This window comes from Sceloporus occidentalis, unplaced genomic scaffold, assembly GCF_023333645.1.
Source record: "Sceloporus occidentalis isolate IW3139 unplaced genomic scaffold, rSceOcc1.0.p SCAF_1, whole genome shotgun sequence".
Lineage (NCBI taxonomy): Eukaryota > Metazoa > Chordata > Lepidosauria > Squamata > Phrynosomatidae > Sceloporus > Sceloporus occidentalis.
In genome coordinates this window covers 158,031,786-158,046,730 of record NW_028316981.1, presented here as the reverse complement: position 1 = coordinate 158,046,730, position 14,945 = coordinate 158,031,786, and the positions used below count along the sequence as shown (strand labels likewise).

Here is a 14,945-nt window from a genome sequence, read left to right as displayed (position 1 = left end):
AGTAAATTGAGGCTGTTGTACTTTGGCATGTCGTGAGAAGAAATTAATCATTAAAAAACACAGTGATGCTAGGAAAGGTGGAAGAGAGGAAGACTATATGCCAGATGGTTAAGATCAACCAGGGAGGATACTGGCCTGGGCTTGCAGGACCTGACTAGAGCAACTGGAGACAGGGTGTCTTGGAGATGTCTCATCCACAGAGTCGCCATCAGAAGAAGTCAACTCAAGGGCAGCAACAATTCACATAACAACAACAACAATTCTATAAGACACAGATGCATATTTCCCACATTCTTTTGTGGGAAGCTTCACAGGGCAGTGGTGTCATGGGGGGTGCAGACCTCACCAGGTGACATCATATGAGGGGGTGACATCACTGCCAAATGCTGAAAAAAAAGCTGAATGTGTTTGCTGATTGCTATGTCCTTCCCCATCAGGCTGTCCGTATACCACAGACAAAGGCAACAGCAAATAAGCCAACACTGCTTCCTAACCCCCTGCTGTGTTCCCAGCCAACTTCCCTATCCATCTATCCTGGAGTTGTGCTAAATTGGATCACTGTTTTTGTAACTGAAGTTAAAGCCACCGACTGTTCTGGAATCCCATTATTGGTTCCAGAAGATCATCAGGTCTTTTTTACATTGCAAGATATCACCTAGACCTTTCACGTACACAAAGAGATTCTTCAACTCCCTGTGCCTCCCTTAGACTGTCTGAGCCACATCTTCCTTCCATGGTCTCCTCTATAGGACAGGTAAATCAGGCCCATAGCTAGGCCTTTAGGGGCACTGAGGCAGAAAGTACACTTGGGGCCCCTATATTTTTAATGTCCCGAGTCCTACTGTGAGCCATCTTGGCGCACCATTTACAGGGTGCATGTCCTACATTTTTTCTACATTTTGTCCCAGTTTGATGGTAGAGAATGACCACCCTACCCCAAATGAGCCATGAAATGCAGCTCCTTTGTCCACTGCAACAGAGGCGTCATAAGCACCCTGGAGCGGCGCTGTGACGTTCCTCATGCACTGCACCGTTTGGACACACACCCTTCCTGTGGACATGCCTCTAAAGTTTGTCTACTTCCTGCCTGACCTAGAGCAAGCCACATGGTCTAACACACATTAAGGATGCTTTCTCTCCATCACTGGAAAAAGCTTATTTCCATAGTTGCCATACTTGAAAAAGAGAATTTAATGACCATAGGCCAGAGGGCTCATGTGGGTACTGAAACATAAATGAATAAAAGCCCAGAAAATGATGAGGAACACACTGTCAAAAATGAAGATACAGTGAATCCTTCGTTTCAGCAGGCTGACAATCTGCAGATTTGACCACCTGGAATTGCCATGGCCCATAATATTCAATGATGGTATGTGCATGTCGATGTTCTGATGGCTCCATGCACATGTCCCCGTCATTTAATAATTTGAGCTGTGACTGTTCATGTCTTTTGCCATTGGAGGTTGGAACCAAACCCTTGTGGATGGGAAGAGTCCACTGTAATTAAAACTATAAGGGGGAAAAAGTCCACTCAACTAACTTCTTCTTTCCAAGTGAGAATCAACAGAAAATGTTTCATGCTGCTACTGGAGTGGCAGCTAAAATATAAATCACTGGAAAGGTACATATCTGTGCACAGTAGAGACAGGGGCAGGATTTCTACCAAAAAAACTCAGCATACAATATTCCAAGAGACATTCTACACAGGTCCAAACAAATGTATGTAATGTATAGAGACCACAATGAAGAACTATGCATGTGCACACAGAGACCCTGACTTACCAGTCATTTGCCACATGGGGACCTCAAAGCCAAAAAAAAAAAAAAAAAAAAAGTTTCTCTAGCCCTGGGCTAAAAGGACAGGTTGCTTACCTGTAACTGTAGTTCTTTGAGTGGTCATCTGCGAATCCACACAAATGGGTTATTCTGCGCCTGTGCAGCATTTCCGGAACCTACTGCAATCACTAGGGAAGACTTTTTCGTGGTAACTCCTCCCACCCTCTATATAGGCAGGAGGTCTTCCCGCCCTCTCAGTTCCAAAAATGGTCTGCCGTAAGAGCAGACAAGGAAAAAAGGGCACAACAGAGGGGAGGATGGGCAGGATTTGTGTGGATTTGCAGATGACCACTTGAAGAACTAAAGTTACAGGTAAGCAACCTGTCCTTCTTCGTGGTCTCTGCAAAGCACACAAATGGGTTAGACTGGCAAGCTTTTCCCATTGTGAAGGAGTGTCCTGGCAATAAACAATTATTAAACCAGAAACAGTGTGAGTGTCAAGTTTTTGACAAGTGCCAACTAACCTTTAGTGCATTCTGGAAAGGAGAACAGCTCTGCCAAAGGCTGCTTCACGTCGGTGTCTGGTATCAAGTATGCAGTGCTTGATAAAGGTCAGAGGTTGTGACCATACCGCAGCCTTGCAAATGTCCTCCAAGGGAACTCCAGAGAGGAAGGCTGAAGATGAAGCTACCGCTCTGGTAGAGTGGGCTCGAATTCGAGCAGGCGGAGTCTTCCCAAAAATCTCATAAGAGAGAAGGATTGTGGAAGTCACTCATTTGGAGAAACGTTGCGGTGTGACTGGAAGCCCAATTTTGGGGTTGGAATAGCAGACAAAAAGTCTGGGGGAACAACGAGAGGACGCAGTCCTGTCGAGGTTGAAGGCTTGTGCCCACCTGATATCAAGCAAGTGGAGCTGATGCTCGGTGTTGGTGGTCGGGTTTGGGGCTAGCGTCGGGAGAATGATGTCCTGACTGAGATGAAAGGTGGACACAACCTTTGGTAGAAAGGAAATTTCCGGACAGAGGACGACCTTGTCCTTAAAAAAGAATCCGTACGGAGGGCACAGAGTTCACTGGCATGGTGTGTCAAGGTGATGACTACCAAAAAGGCTGTCTTCCAGGTGAGGAGCTTGAGATCACAGGAAGCCAGAGGTTCGAAGGGTGAGGTAGCAAGTGCTGCCAAGATGAGCTGGAGGTCCCAAGTAGGGATTGGGAACACAGCCAGTGGCCTTAGGTTGGCAAGGCCTTTGAAAAATTTATTCACAAGTGGATCAGTGAAGAAGGATGAGCAGCCACAGAATTGAAAATGTGCACAAATGGCCCCGAGGTAGCATTTTAAGGATGAGGTGGAAAGTCCAGATGCTGAGAGGTGGTGGAGGAGGTCCAAAACAACAGAGATGGTGACCTCCGAAGAGGTGAGTCCCGCGGAGGACAGAAAAGACAAAACATTTTCCCACTTGAAGGCCTAGGAGCGCTGAGTGGAAGGCTTTCAGGAAGCCAAAATAATTTCTTGGACCAGTGCCGAGAGCCCGGTCAAGGCAGGATCCTCCACGCCACGAGACGGAGAGTGTCCACGTTGGGGTGGCGAACTCGATCATTATGAAGAATGAGAAGGTCGGGATGGAGAGGCAGAGGCCAGAAGTGGTTCTGGGAGAGGTGGAGAATCGGGGCCAGCCACGGCTGCCTTGGCCACCATGGGGTGATCAGGATCGTGTCTGATCTGTCCGTTCGTAGCTTTGCTATCACTCTGGTGATGAGAGGAAATGGGGGAAAGGCGTAGAACATTTTACTGGACCACTGGAAGAGGAAGGCATTCCCTCGGGACCACAGTGAAGGGATCCTAGAACAGAAGTGGTTGCATTGAATGTTGAGATGCGAGGCAAAAAGGTCGATATCTGGGGTTCCCCAACAGAGAAAACAGGCAAAGGGCAACTTGAGGATTCAGTTGCCACTTGTGACAAGAGTCTGGAGCTCTGCTCAACTTTTCTGCCAGTTTGTTCTCCTCTCCAGGGAGATGTATGGCTTGCAAGGTGATCTGCCTTTGGATGCACCCGTTCCAGATCTGGAAGGTAAGGCCAAGAAGATAGCCTTTAGGGTTGAAGGGCAGGGTATAAATACCATAAATAAATAAAAATAAAAATAAGAGAGGCTGACTTGGTACTGCCTTGCTTGTTGATGTAATACATCATGGTCGTGTTGTCCGTGAGGAGGAGGATGACCTGGTTCCGTAGGGAGGTTTTGAAAGCTTTGAGTGTCTTTCGAACCGCTAGCATCTCGAGCGCATTGATGTGCAATTGGGGCTCTTTTGGGGACCATCTGCTGTGGACAGAAAGATCATTGAGATGGGCTCCCCAGCCTGTGTTTGAGGCATCAGTGATTAGTGAAGACTGAGATTGTGGTGGGAGGAAGGGGATGGCCACCAAGACATTCTGTGGATTGAGCCACCAGCAGAGGCAGCGGGCGACAGGCCTTGGCACGGTGAGCCACTTCTGTGGATTGTTGAAGGCGGGGTTGAAAACAGAGGAGCCATGACTGGAAAGGACGCATACGGAGACGAGCCCACAGCGTGACATACGTGGTGGATGCCATATGGCGAGGGCCACCTGAGCTGTTCGGGCAGTGATGCGCTGGGAGGCAAGGCAACGATGGATTGGAGACCTGAGATTGAGGAACCTGTCGTGAGGGAGGTATGCTCTGTAGGTCTTGGAGTCCAAGGTGGCTCCTATGAAGCGCACCCGCTGGTCTAGGCAGAGGGTGGACTTTTTTTGTTGATCATGAGTCCCAAGTGATGAAGAAGGGAGAGTGCTGAGTCGAGGTGGGAGGGAAGCATCCGTTTGGATGGAGCCACGAACAACCAGTCATCCAAGTAAGGAAAGACGATGATGTTTTGTTGGCGGAGGTATGCAGCTACGACCGCCATGCACTTCATGAAAACCCTCGGTGGGGAGGAAAGTCCGAAGGGCAGCACTCGGTACCGAAAACAGTCAGGGCCGACAGAGAAAGCAAGAAAGTCCTGTTGGTCTTCTCAGATGCTGATGTGGAAATAGGCATCCCAAAGGTCCAAGGTGGCGAACCAGTCTGACTCCTGTAGAAGAGGCAAGATGGAAGCCAAGGTTACCATACAGAAATGCTTGTAGGCCATGAAAGAGTTTAAAAAACGCAAGTCCAAGATGGGATGGAGGCCACCTGTAGCTCTGGAGACAATGAAATATCTGGAAAATAGACCGTGTCGGGTCCGGGATGGAGAGACAGGTTCAATGGCCCCCTTTTGCAACAAGGAGCGCATCTCGTCGAGAAGGGTGTCTGAGGGGAGAGTGGTGAGGATGATACCCCTTGGGGGAGGGGATTGCAACTCCAGGACATAACCCCTACAGACAATGGAGAGCACCCAGAAGTCAGATGTTATAGAGGTGCAAGAATGGAGGAAGTGGGCCAGGCAGTCCCCGAAGGGGGTTGACAGAATGGAGTGCACTGGGGAACTTCAGAAGCAGCGTTTGCCTTGTTCTGAATTTTCCTTTTTGTGGAAGGGCTGTTTGTACTTCTGTTTTTGCTGGCGCTTTCCTTGTTGTTGGGAGAGGAAGCGCTGTTGTTGGTAGTCCGAGGAATGGTTTGAGCTATCCTGGCTGGGAGGGGTAGGGAGGTCTTTGCCATCCTGAACGACGTTGAGAGAAAGGAGGGCGAGAAGTGGAGGAAGAAGACATATTGTATTTACAGGCCGTATTCTTCATTTTGTTTTTGAAATCAAGTTTTTCATCAGTCTCCTTATGGAAGAGTCCCATGGCGTCGAAGGGAAGCTCTTCAATAGCCTGTTTGGTCTGAGGCGTGAGATCCAAAGACCTTAGCCAGGCATGGCGTCGGAGGGCCAAGGAGCTCGAAAGCTGTCAGGAGGCACAGTCAGAAGAGTGTCGGGCCATTGAAATTTGGTGTTAGGCCAATGTGTGGGCCTCTGTGTGGATGGCCATGGCTGTCTGTCTCTTGTCCTCAGGGAGGTCTTCATAGAGGGGGAGAGCTTTTTACCAAAGTTGCTGTTGGTAGACAGCCATGCAAGCTAAATAGTTTTAGATTTTAAGATTCAAGACTACAGAGGCGTAGGACTTCCATGCCATGGTGTCAAGCTTATGACCCTTTTTGTCATTGGGGGTCAGAGCCATCATTGGAAGCGAGGCTTCCACGATTGCCGAGTTAGAGTGAGGGTGTTCAAAAAGCCAGATCTCTTCTGAGGGTGAGATATGGTAGAGATTGTCCAATTTCCTGGTGGGAGGCTGGGCCATGGCCAGAATGGGCCAAAAACTCTTTGCAATTCTGGACATGGATGGCAGGAATGCAACAGATGTCGGAGTTGGAAACTTGTCACGAACCCTTTCATCAATAGGGTTGAGAGCTTGAGAGTCTGCATGGAGGACCTCGATGTTCAAAGCTTTGCCCATCCGAATCATCTGCTCCAAGAAGGAGAAGATGTCGTCCGAGAAGGAGGGAGTCTCAAGGATAGCAAAAGAACATGCCTGGAGAGGCCGGGCACAATCCGAGACGGAGCGGTCTACGGATTCAGTGGAGAGTGATCTGGTCCTGGTCTGGGCTGAGAGGGCCTGAGAGGCTATCGGTACCAGCAACGAAGGGCAGCCTTGCAAGGCAACAGCAGAGGTCAAGTGCATGGGATGGGCCGGTTCCACTCGGGAAGTGGAGGAGAGATGAGACCGAGATGGAATGGATGGAGCAGATGACCTTGGAGGAAAGATGGGATCAAGAGGCAGGAAGTATGAGCCTTGATCAAAGATGACTGGGGGGGTTCAGCAATGACAGAGGATGTGTCGTAGTCTTGTTCATCCTAGAAGCCAACGACCTCCAAAGTCTGGGAGAGTTGGTCTGGGATCACCATATGGGTGAGAGGGGAAGCTTCCTCTTCATCCTCCGAGAGTTGGTAGGGATCGGCGAGGGAATGCAAAAATGTGGAAGATATCTGGGTCAGAGGTGCTGGTTGGGAACACAGAACCCAAACCAGGTCAGTGTCAGCTGGCTGGGGTGGCACGTCGGTGTGGGACCGGCCATTGGTGTCGGAGTCTGCAGAAAGATGAGGCTTTTTTGCGGGGTGATGGGATGAGTCCTTGGACTTGTCCCGGGACTTGTGCTTCTTTTTCTCCGGCTTGGAGGAATCAGAAGACTTACTCCTCTTTGATGAGGATGGGTGGCCAGCCACATCCTGGTCTGTGGACCTCAGTTTGTTTGGGGTTTGAGACCCAGAAACATTGGTATGGGGTTTGCCCTCAGCTGCAGTAGCTTTGCCAGGGACTCTCAGAGGAGACAAGGGGGTAGTGCCCTCGGCAGCAGTAGCCTTGGCAGGGACCCCCTATAGCCAGAGATGAGCAGCAGCAGCCTTGGCAGAGGCTCTAGAGGAGGAGGGAGGCCTCAAAATTTGCGTGTAGAGCATGGATCTCAAGCGCATCTCCCTGTTCTTCCTGGCTTGTGGAGTGAAGGCCACGCAATGAGGGCAAGAAGCAGGGACATGGCCCTCGCCCAGGCAGAGGAGGCACAAAGAGTGTCCGTCGAGTGCCAGGATGTTGGTCCCACAATCAGAGCACTTCTTGAAAGAGTGCGTAGACATTTTCAATGAAGCCAAGGGACAAAGAGAGAGAATAGTCAAGGAGTCTGAATTGTTACCGTTAGTGAAAGTCCAAATCCAAGTCCAAATCACAATCCAAAGAGTCGTCAAGACAAAACGAAGTCAGAGCAAACGCAGTAAACGAAAGCTAAAGCTAAGGAAGGAGTGATTCCTGAGTGAGGTTCGTAAGCTGCTCCACATGGTGGACAAAAGGAACTGAGAGGGCGGGAAGACCTCTTGCCTATATAGAGGGTGAGCGGAGCTACCGCCAAGTCTTCCCTAGCGATTCCAGTAAGATCTTGAAATGCTGCCCAGGCGCAGAATAACCTATTTGTGTGCTTCACAGAGACCATGAAGAAGAAGAGCAAAGTTAGGTAAACTTTGTGGCTCAAGGAATCAGGCCCATGGGTGAGAACAGCTGAAACTGAAATGATAGAATGCTGACAGAGCCAGCCACAGAATTTGCAGGATTTAACCCTTATCACAACACAGTATGCTACAGGTAGGCACTAAAATAAGGGAGGGGCACATCACAAGGTTAGAGGACAGGTGGGCAACTTTCATTACATCTGGGGCCAATAACCTGTGCCAGCATTCCCTGGGGACAAAAAAAATATGAAAATCAAAAACTTGGAAGTGGCCACAAGTCTTTTCTATGCCTTGAAAAATGGGTTCTTTAATGTTAAACAATGTAAACGTCCATGTGACCTATTTAAAGGTGACCTCCTGGCCCTAGTGTTTCTTCAGGAAGAGGCCACAGGGGGCCTGGGCTGTGGAGTCTAGGGATGTCTTGGGCAACAAGTACATCCTTGGGCCTGCATGTGTCCTGGGGATGCAATCTGCACATCCCTGGGTTCAAAGAATTTTGTTCTTTGCCACAGAGGTATGCCTCAGTTAACAAAGTCAAAGTGTTCCTGGGCATGGCTTCTTTAACAGAAAATTTGTTACCATAAGTAGAAACAACATGAAAAATAGCGATAGTCTCCTATACCACAAAAAAGAAGTGCATTTCAACTTGTTTCATGCTGAACATGCTGAAGGTAGATGGAGAGGCAGGCCTATCTGCTTTCCCTTTTTTTCTATTTTTTGCTGTTCACACATGTTTAGTAATGGATTTTAGAGGCAGCTGCTGTTTACTTAGGCTATTGTAGGCAGGTGCACACTGTTACAATAGGATCAACCAGAGTAGAATCCCCATTCTTTCCTAACTCATGCTTTATTGTATTGCTTAGTTACGCTGCTGAAAACCCAACACCGAAAATCTGTATTTCTCCAGCCTTTCTTCATCATCTTTTTCATGCCATTGCTGCTTTCAGCTAGACAGATGAGGAGGTAAGTGGGGTTGGACTTTTACAGAGAAGACTATAAAAAGGAGTTTTGTTAACAAAGGCTTTTTTCATCTGGCATAAAACATTGCAGTTCTTAGATCCAGTGTTCACAGCCAAACTCCTAACTCTACAGAGTTTGGCTGTGAGCTCTGGATCTAGGCACTTCAGTGTTTTATAGCCAGATGGAGTACACAGGCATATCTCAGTTAACAAAGCCCTTGTTACAGAGTCTTCTCTGTAAAAGCCCAGCCTCCTTTTTCTCCTCATTGAGGACCCCACTCCTCTTTTTCCTACAGATAATGGAAGAAAGATTTCAAAGAAGAAAAAATACAGGTATCTACTGCAAACCCTCAAGAGACATTCTCCAATTCTTGCCAACTTATTTTTTTATCTAAGCTTTGGCTAGCATTACAGGTTTCTGCTTCATGCTGATTCAAAGTTCTGAAAAATACTCCTGGGACATAATTAGAGATGCGCCCTCACAATTTGTTCCAAGCCCTCACTTTTACATATATATTAATATCAGCAGGTAAATTTTTGGTTTATTGGCCTAGATAATTTTATCTGCTACACTTATGCCTCTGTAACACTTTTTTAACCAAAGGCCTTTCTAATACTGTATTTAAAACTGAAGAGGATTTAGAACAACTACAACAACAAATACATACGTTGATGATTTTGTGCAGTGTGCTGCTGTCACCACTGAGATGTTGGTAATTAATGATCCACCACATAGATGGATATATCCTAGGCCAATTTCATAAAACTGAAGACTAACTTGCCACGGCCATGCTCCAGGGTGAGCATCATGTCCACCTACAATTCGAGGCCCGGTTCCAGGACCCATAGCAGGTCTCAATCCACATTCTAGAAATAAAACATAATTATACTGGTAAGCGTAGTATAGTGGTTTAAGTGCTGGACTATGACTCTAGGGACTAGGGTTCGAATCTCCATGGAACTCACTGGGTGGCCTTGGGCAAGTCACATGCTTTCAGCCTCAGGGGAAGGCAATGGCATGCCTCTTTTGAAGGGATCTTGCCAAGAAAAACCCATGAGAGTTCGCCTTAGAGTAAGTCGGAAATGGTTTGAAGGCACATACAAAGATATGATGTTTATTAAATTTCTTAAAAATACAGCATGCATTTAACAACAACACAGATGAAGCAGTTGCTAAGCAGATATTCACTGTTTAAATTTGACTAGCCTGACATACAAGATGTAGTGGACCATCTTCTGTTGGAAAAAGGAAGCAAACCAGAATGCTTCAGTGAACAACTAAAGTACTAACTTAATTTAGTTCAAAACTTATTAAGCAAATACTGTAGAGCTGATGATCTGTCAGTAACTTAAAATGTACCAAATAATCAGTGGGACTTTCATGTATTTCATTCCAGTAACATTATTTGCACTATTTGGAATTTCAAAAGAATACCTGGTAACAGCAGAAATTATTTTTCCCCATATATCTGCTTTGGATAACATCCTGTTGCATAAAGAATGCAACATGCCTATCTTGACAACACATTTAAAAGATTACAGTAGGCCCTTGGTATTCATTGAAGTTGGTTCCAGAACTCCCCATGGATGCCAAAATCTGTGGATGTTCAGGTCCCATTAAATACAATGGATAAAAATGGTGTCCCTTACCTAAAATGGAACAATCCAAGGTTTGCATTTTGGAATTTATATACTGTATTTTGTAATATTTTAAATCTGTGGATGCTTGAATCTGTGGATTATTATTATTATTATTAACCTTTATTTATAAAGCGCTGTAAATTTACACAGCGCTGTACATACAATCTTTTTAATTGGATGGTTCCCTGCCCTCAGGCTTACACAAAGCGAGTGGTGGTGGGGAAGGGGCCTCTCTAGTAGGATAATACATATAAAATACATAGCAATACAGGAAATGATTCAATAAAACAGACAACAAAAGAACATCAAATAGCAAGTGACAATTATGCAATGCCTGGGAACGCTGCCCTGAACAGGATGGTCTTCAACTCCGTTTTGAAGCTGGTTAAAGAAGTGATGTCTCTTGCTCGCAGGGGAAGAAGGTTCCAGGAGTGAGGGGCAGCAAGTGAAAAGGGGCAAATTCGAGCTGAGGCAGAGGAAATCCTGGGCTGGGACAGCAGACCTTGACTACCAGAACGGAGGGCCCTAGTGGGAATGTGAGGAGAGAGAAGGTCTGATAAGTAAGGAGGAGCCAGCCCATGGAGGGCTTTAAACGTTGACAGCAGGAGCTTATACTGAATGCAGAAAGGTAGTGGGAGCCAGTGAAGGGATGCCAACACAGGAGAGATGTGGTCAGAGCGGTGGGTGGATGTGATAATGCGTGCAGCTGAATGCTGGACAGAAACTAAAGGACGGAGGTGAGAAAGAGGAAGCCCAGCCAGGAGGATGTTACAGTAATCAAGTCGTGAGACCACTAGGGCATGGACCAGGATCTTGGCAGTAGAGGTGGAGAGATATGGTCGGATTTTGGCAATGACTCCGTGGATATGGAGGGCCAACTGTAATATGGACAGGTTGCTCACCTGTAACAGTATTTCTTCGAGTGGTCATCTGCGAATACATACAAATGGGTTTCACTGCGCCTGCGTAGTGCTGTTCGGAAACTTCTGGAATCACTGGGCAAAGTTTACTTTGCAACATATAGAAACTTTTTGGCGGTAACTCCGCCCACCCGTTATAAGGCCCCTGCCTTCTCGCTCTTTCCCCAGTTCCGCAATTTTTCCGCCAAGCAGGTGATGGAAAGAGCCAATAAGAGCAGGACACTGAGGGGATGGACGGGTGGGATTTGTATGTATTCGCAGATGACCACTCGAAGAAATACTGTTACAGGTGAGCAACCTGTCCTTCTTCTTCGTGGTCTCTGCGAATCATACAAATGGGTTTAGACTGACAAGCTTAGGTATGCAGCGGAGGGAGTGTCCTGAAACCAAAGCTACGGTAAACCAAGGGTATATTTATTGCAACAATAAACACCTTGAACCATAAAGAGAGTCAGTCTTTTGTTCATACACAAACAACACAGCAATACCATTGCAAAACCTGGGAAGGGGATTAAAGGTCATGCAAGACCAGTCCCATTGGAATTGTGCAAATCAACATTCAGCAGAATGTAAAACAGTGGCATTATGTACATAAATGCTGACAACACAAACCATCAGTAGTGCAATCAATGCGACCCTGAAACCAACACAGCCCTCCCAAAAGCTGCGTCTCGGATGGCTCTGGTGTCCAGCCTATAGTGCCTTATAAAAGTCAATGGCTGGGACCAGACAACAGCCTTACAGACATCCTCCAAGGGAATGCCCGACAGGAATGCAGAGGATGCTGACACTGCTCTTGTGGAGTGGGACCGAACCCTGCCAGGGAGAGGTTTGCCCAACAGTTCATAGCAGAGGTGGATGGTACCAGCCACCCATTTGGAAAACCTCTGCGCAGACACGGGCAACCCCTTCTTTGGTTCCGAGTAGCATTGGAAAAGTCTCTCGGACCGACTGGAGGCAGCAGTTCTGTCCAAGTAAAATGCCAGCGCTCTCCTGACATCAAGAGAGTGCAGGCTTCGCTCCGCATCCGAAGTCGGATTGGAAGCGAGAGTAGGCAACACAATGTCCTGGCACATGTGGAAAGCAGACACAACCTTAGGCAAGAAAGTAATGTCTGTCCGGAGAACCACCTTGTCTTTGTGAAACCTCAGGAAGGGCTGGTCCCTCCGCAAGGCACAGAGTTCGCCCGCACGGCGGGCAGAGGTGATGGCCACAAGAAAAGTGGTTTTCCAAGTCAGTAGTCTCAAGTCCGCTGTGGCCATTGGTTCAAAGGGCTTGGATTGGAGCGCGGCCAGCACCGCCTCCAAGCTCCAAGCCGGGGCCGGTACTGACACAGGAGGGTGCAGGTTGGCACATCCCTTCAGGAACCCCTTCACCAAGGGGTCCCTAAAGAAGGAAGCCCTACCCTCAAATTGGTACCTGGAACAAATGGCAGAGAGGTAGCACTTGATGGATGTGAGGCACAACCCCTCATCCAACAGCGCCATCAAGAACTCCAGCACCACTGGAGTGGAAACTTGAGCAGGAGACAAGCCCTTTCGATCAAGGAAGAGGCTAAACCTCCTCCACTTCAGGGCATAGGACCGCTGGGTGGATGGCTTCTGCGCGGCCAGGATCACCGTCCTCACCGCGTCCGGCAGTGAGTCTAGGGCTGGATTCTCCAGGCCCCCAGCGGCAGGCTCTCGATGTCCGGGTGCAGAATCCGGCCGTCCTGGATCAAAAGCAGGTCCGGACAGAAGTCGAGGTGGAGGAAGCATCTCTTGGAGAGGTGGAGAAGGGATGCGAACCACGGCTGTCTCGGCCACCACGGCGTGATCAGGATCGCGTCCGATCGGTCCGTTGTCATCTTGGACACCACCCTGATGACGAGAGGGAAGGGAGGGAAGGCGTAGAGCAGCTCTCCCGACCAAGGGAAGGCAAACGCATCTCCGAGGGAGCCGTCCATTCGCCTCCTGGAGCAGAACTGGGGACAGTGGCTGTTCTATTCGGTCGCGAAGAGGTCAACTTGGGGGGTTCCCCACCGATCGAACAGGTTGCTGACCGTCTCCGGATGGAGCCTCCACTCGTGGCGCACCGAAGGGGACCTGCTCAGGCGGTCTGCCAGCTCGTTGTCTTCTCCTGGAAGGTGAATCGCCTGGAGGAGCACCTGTCTCTGAATGCACCAGTCCCAAATGCGGAGAGTAATCTCGAGCTGAGTCATGGATCTGGTGCCTCCCTGTTTGTTGATGTAATACATCACGGTGGTGTTGTCTGTCCTCAGGAGGACCACCTTTCCTGCGACAGCGAATTCGAATGCCCTCAAAGCCTTCTCGACTGCGAGCATCTCCAAAGCATTGATGTGGAGTTGCCTGTCCTGGGCCGACCACTTGTCCTTGACAATCAGGTCGAGCAGGTGGGCGCCCCAGCCCTCCAGGGAAGCATCAGTTGTCAAAGTCAATTGAGGCTGAGGTTGATGGAAGGGCATCCCGATGCAGACGTTGCGGCCGTCCAGCCACCATCTCAGTGAAGCGGCCACCGGTCTCGGTACCGTGAGCCACTTGGATGGAGGGTCCTCCATCAGAGAGAAGACTGAGAGGAACCAGGACTGCAGTGGTCGGAGGCGAAGCCTTGCCCACGGTGTCACGAACGTCGTTGACACCATGTGTCCCAGAGCCACTTGGACGTCCCTGGCCCTCACCCTTCTGTGAGAGATGCAAGGCCTCAGCGCTGCAACCAACGCCTGGAAACGGTCCGGAAGGAGAAAGGCGGAGCATCTTTCGGAGTCAAGGATGGCCCCGATGAACTTGGCCTGTCTGGTCAGGGTGAAGTGTGATTTCTCCTCGTTGAAGACCAGGCCGAGGGAGTCCAAAAGGTGCAAGGCGAATGAGACTGCCTCTCGGAGCTCCTGCTGTGAGTCGGCGACAAACAGCCAGTCGTCCAGGTAAGGGAAGACTCTGTAGACCTTCTGATGAAGGTACGCCACCACTGGTGCCATGCACTTCGTGAAGACTCTCGGAGCCGTGGCAAGGCCAAAGGGGAGCACGTTGTAGTGGTAAGCGGCGGAGCCGACAGCGAAGGCGAGGAATCTCCGGTGGGACTCCCGAATTCCGATGTGGAAGTAGGCGTCCTTCAGGTTGACCGTCGCGAACCACAGGCCCTGATGGAGAAGCGGCAGAATAGAAGCCAAGGTTACCATCTGGAACCAGCGGTATTCAAGGAAAAGGTTCAACTCCCTCAAGTCCAAGATGGGTCTGATGCCCCCATCTGCCTTTGGTACCGTGAAGTACCTGGAAAAAAAGGCCCTGGAGCATTGCTCGGGTGGTAAAGGGGAGAATGCCCCCTTGTCCAGCAAAGTGCGCACTTCGTCGAGAAGGGTGTCCGAGGGGTGAGTGGACATGAAGGCTTGGGTTGGAGGGAGCTTGGAACTCGAGGGCATAACCCCTACGGACGATGTTGAGGACCCACGAGTCCGTTGTAATGGAGGCTCAGGTGGTGACAAAGGGCCTTAAAATGTCCAAAAAGAAAAGGGAGGGAGAGACAAAGCGCGCTGCAACCCTTCAGGCTCTCTTCTTCCCCTGGTCGGTATCCTGCCGGCGGGACTTTCGGTACCGAGGAGGAAAGTTTCGGCGGCCAGAGGAGGAGGAAGACTGAGAGGGGTAACGGCGCCTCTGGGGTCCCTGTTGTTGGGGCTGATGGTCCTGTTGGA

The 14,945-nt window shown here is 49.1% G+C and overlaps 1 protein-coding gene across 1 annotated transcript in view; it reads right to left on the bottom strand.

Moving 5' to 3' along the window:
* Positions 1-14,945, bottom strand: part of LOC149322496 (transmembrane protease serine 12-like) — a 55,180-nt gene that overhangs the window by 23,383 nt on the left and 16,852 nt on the right. Inside the window, exon 2 of the mRNA XM_089478662.1 lies at positions 9,368-9,566. Coding sequence (XP_089334788.1) covers positions 9,368-9,566 — 199 coding nt within the window. The remainder of the gene's footprint in view (positions 1-9,367; positions 9,567-14,945) is intronic.